Here is a 4,771-nt window from a genome sequence, read left to right as displayed (position 1 = left end):
CCCTACAAACACTAGGGAAAAAAAACAACGAAATTCAGCATTGTGCACTTTTTTATTGTAAAAGCAGGCTGGCGGGTGACAATTTCAATATGCATTATTAGCTATATAAATGTTAGTGGCAAGCGCTATGGTTTACTGCCTCTCAGTAAATTACGTGAAAATTTTGCTTTAGTAATCAATGTTTTTCTGGGTCTGTAATCTCTCTGATGATGTCATTGGCTATTTACATTGTGTGTGGGGAAAGAGACCACTCCAGATCAGATTCACAAATCCTTACCTCCAAGATACCATATAGATGTGAATCAAGTATACTGCCCTTGGGTGACAAAATGAATCTGGTGAATGCTTTTTATTTAAAGCAGTTAGTGTTTTTTGCATGTAGTAGTGTGAGTATTCACAAGTGCTTTTCATGTGACGTTTGTGAGCTGCGTGCGCTAAGAAGAGATTTGCATTTGAGATAGGATTCCAGCTTGTTGATTGTAAAGGACTTACAAGGGCATACACCATTACTAAATATCACAGACAAGAAGCAAGCCAAAATGTCTCTCTGCATGTAAGCATGCTTAGGTGCAATATTGTGGGTAACAGGGAACAGATGTTTTACAGTGTAGGATTAATGTTTGGTTTTGCTTTTGGTTCTTTTGGTAAAAGTTTCTTTCATGATTGTTGCTTTTTTGTACAATCCAGATGCAAGAAAGTGAGCAAATGCTGGAAGTGTGACAGCAGTATCTCTTATGTGATATATCTTGTACAGCTTAATGTGCAATAAAAGAAAGTTACATCTGTCTTCAGTGTAAATTTTCTGGCATTATAAGCCTCTATATACAAGTGGGGGGAGGGAATCTTTTTTTTCAGTACTGAGTAAAGGGAGGCTAATAAGCAAATTAATATTGTTAAGGTGTTGCAAAAAGTATTACCACCTTTGAGCATTTCTTACAAACATCATTAAAGTTAATAAATGATGAAGTTCCACTCCCCAACACAATAGGTCTTTACCTTTAGATGGCAGAACTCATTGCTATAATTGGCAGTATTTAGACACTTAGAAGCACTAGTACGTACTGTTCTTAGACACACAAATGAACTGGGAGTAAGTGGAAAACTAGCTATAAACAGGAAATCTACTTAAAAGAAAAACTATGGAATATTGCACCAGTACCATTCCTTACAGATATGGTTATTTTTTTCTCTTGGGATTATTGAAAAAAGAAGCAATTTTACGCAGGCAGTCAGTGTCTTCATAAGAGGTCTTAAAATTCTGGTATTTCCAAAACAGAGAGATCAATAGAGTTATGTAATATTTGCTGTTCAGTTGCATACAGATTTTGACTGACTGACTGATTATCCAAGCAAGTCTATGAAAGCTTTGGCAGTCCCTGCTCTGTGCCCCCTTAGTTCAGTTGTACTAGATGAGCCATGTCACATGCAAGAATAAATATTATTCTGTAAGTGCTAAATCACCAAAGACTCCCAGTGAAAATCATGTTTAGACACTTGATACTAGATAAAGTATAGTGCCAGCTGACTGGAATTTCACTGGGCATGTCCCAGTGAGTGCACATGTGCAGTTTGCAGCACCTTAAACCTGTTTGAGGCACCACAAACTGCACATGGCACATGTGCACCCATTAACTGTTAATTAGCAGCATGGTGGTTTTTTGACACCCGGAGAGCCCAGTGTGTCAATCACTAAAAAAGGCAGCGCACTCAGCAGCAGTGTGCACCACCAGAAACAGCCTCGCTGGTTAAAGCCACACGCTAGCTGCCAGCCAGGCTCCAAGTGGATGGATCACCACCGATGCTGCCCTGGGAGGCCCCCGGACTCCAGAGAGGACTGCTGGAGCCAGCACAGGTGCTGGCTCCAGCCTTCCCTAACCTCACCCGGGGCAATTTGCTCTGCACCAGCTCCACATACAGGGGTGTGCACAGCAGCAAAAAGCAGCAGCACAAATTTGTGCCACTACTGTTTTTGCTGTGGCAACCACATGCCCCTGCATGTGGAGAAGCACCCACTGAGGACATTTTCTGTCAGGAAGCATCTCCACAGAAGCGTGCTGATCAGTTCAGTCATGGATTTCACAACTTAGGTTTCTGCTGCATGTACTGTTCTCAAATTTTTTCCAATGCTATTTTATATGTTCGAATATATTGTAGACTGTGGAAAGGCATTAACTCATTCTCTTGGGTAATTAAGCATTAGCTTTGAATATCATATGTTTTGTGTTCTTAATTGGTCAAATAAGTTACCAAATTATTTTAAAGTCTCCCAACTAGTGTCATTATAAAGAACTAGTGTCATTTTAAAGTAGTTTTACTGCTACACAAGTTAAGATAAATGGAAAGTGAATAAAGGTGGAGATCATTTAAAAGTCTGGATAAACAGTATTGCAATAACAACATAAAAAGCAGTAGATGCTTCCGTTGAGGTAATATAATGTTGGCATGTCCTTCTGTTTATAAATCTCTCACCAAAGATATCCCAGTGGAGTTACATGTGGAATAACTTTGGCCCCTCATATTTCATAGTTATTTTAAGAAGAATGGAGAAGAGCCATAAGTAAGCTATTAATGTACTGATTGTATTTAATAGTATTGACTAAACTAAATTGGTAGTTCATATTAACAAAACATTGCCTCAACACTTGACAGATTATTATTGAGCTCTTTGAAACTGTCACATTATGAAGTTTTTCTTGTACTGAACCTAGGGGGCCCAGTGCAACCCCAAGGAACGCAATCACAAAGCCAGGAGCCATTGCAACCACAGCGCATGTTCCCCTCGGGGCAGTCAGCAAAGCCCTCAACTTCCCAGCCACAGCGTCCACCTGGACCTACAACTCAGCAACCCCGTGCCAAGGCTCCAGGTCCTTCCAGTGTCGGGTTATCAATGGAAAAGGAACCACAGCCACAGCCTGCTCCACAGCAGAAGCCTCAGTCTCATCCACAACTTAAGTAAGATGTTTGTTATTTCTCCTCCCCTCCTCATTGTGGAATTTGACTGTGTCTCCATTACAGTAGCTTGAGTACCAACTTCATATGTAATAGAAGGGTGCAAAAGTGTATAGAAGGCATAACACCCCACCCCACACACACACACACACATGATTCTGTACTTGTCCCTATTCAGATAAAGTCATTATTGATATTCTAAGTGCTGTGAAAGCAAAATTTCCTATAATAGTTGCACATTTTCTGCTCAAACCAGGTTTACCTTGAAAATGCATCATCCCTTTCATTTCTTTTTTTCCTCCTTAAATGTCATTGACTCATGATCTGGGTGTGCTGAGAGGCTGTACAGAAAAGAGGGAAGTCTTATCTGTTTAAACTTTTAACCTTGAAGTCACTCACACAACGGATTCCAGTTTCAAAAGACCTAACTGAAAAATAATCTAAGCAAATGCACTCAGTAACGCTTAGGATGGGTTTCTGTGGAATGCTGCTTTTCAGTGACACATTGATGCTTGAATGAACAGTACCAGTAATTCATGCAAACCATCTCTATTGTATACAGTAGTGGAAGTGGAAATGCTTGTTCAACTAAATGTGTACAACAGAAAAGAATCCTTGGGTTCCAGGCAGTGGTGACATGTAGGGGGTGCACAGGGGTGTACGTGCACCCCCTGAGAGCACTGGTGCACCCCCTGTCAGGCCGTGATCCCTGCTTAGGCGATGGGCAGGGGGGCTGGGTGGGAGTGCCAGTATCACCCCTCTGAGCGCTGGCTGGGGAGTGTGAGCACCAAACGAGGCAACTGCAGCACTCCTGGAAGCTGCCGCTTCCTGGTGAACGCGATCAGCCACGGGGGACTCCCACTCTGGTCGGCGTGATTGGCCATGGGGGGACCCCTCCCCCCCACCAGTCACTGACTGGATGCTGACTAGGTGGGATCAGTTGCACATGGTTCCAGGCTTCACCGCTGGAGGCCTCTTCAATGTAGCACTGTGCACTAGGGCTGTGTGAAGCTTCAGGTGGTGATTCAATTTGGAGGAGATTCGGTCTGATTTGGTGATCAAATCCCTGAATCTGAATCAAATCAGGGGACCAATTTAAAGGTCTGAATCAATTCAAACTTTCCAAATCTTACAGTGTAACTATTATGCCTGCATCATTCTTTATCAAAACATGTGTAGCAAAACTGCTCCAACTTTGACTCTGCTTCATCCAGTGATTTTGTTATCTAACCTGCATCTCTAGAGGATAAGACAGACCTAGCAGTTAAATCATAATAGGTAATGTGTACTCCTGAACAGCAGCTCCTCCCACCCCCTTTAAAATGTATGTTCATACATGCCCTATGTTCAAAAAACAAAGAAACAAAATAGATTTTGGATCACACCATAAATCCACGTGAGTTACCAATTCTTTTTTTTCCCCTAGTAAACTATTAAAATTAAAATGTGAACTAATTGCCCCCTCTCCACCTACAGACAGACTATGATGGGGATCTGATTAGTGCCATTCAAAGAATGAGGCTCAAATGGACACTCGTGTCCAGAAGGGGTCAAATGTGGCTGCATCTGGACCATTGGATTTCATGTTCCTGTTGTCCTCCCTCTAAGATAAATTAATCCATTCTTTACATATACACTTGTTAATGGAAGAAGTTTTCTTTAGCCATGACAGATGATTAAAAAAACAGTTTGAAACTTTAATGAGGTTCTGCTGATGACATTTTTAAAAATAGTTATTGTATACACTAACAAAGTGCCCATCAAGAATGATGGGTGGGCAGCAGGGACAGAGCGCCACCACCCACCGCCCCACGCTGCTGCC

General features: G+C 41.8%; 1 protein-coding gene across 1 annotated transcript in view; it reads left to right on the top strand.

Moving 5' to 3' along the window:
- The window catches only part of LOC112548914 (synapsin-2-like), a 14,770-nt gene that overhangs the window by 5,714 nt on the left and 4,285 nt on the right, over positions 1-4,771 (top strand). Inside the window, exon 3 of the mRNA XM_025195691.1 lies at positions 2,709-2,952. Within this exon, the coding sequence (XP_025051476.1) occupies positions 2,709-2,952 (244 nt within the window). The remainder of the gene's footprint in view (positions 1-2,708; positions 2,953-4,771) is intronic.

The sequence above is a fragment of the Alligator sinensis genome, unplaced genomic scaffold (genome assembly GCF_000455745.1).
Source record: "Alligator sinensis unplaced genomic scaffold, ASM45574v1 scaffold1766_1, whole genome shotgun sequence".
Lineage (NCBI taxonomy): Eukaryota > Metazoa > Chordata > Crocodylia > Alligatoridae > Alligator > Alligator sinensis.
The sequence above is the reverse complement of the archived record's forward strand: the minus strand, read 5'-3'. Positions and strand labels throughout refer to the sequence as shown.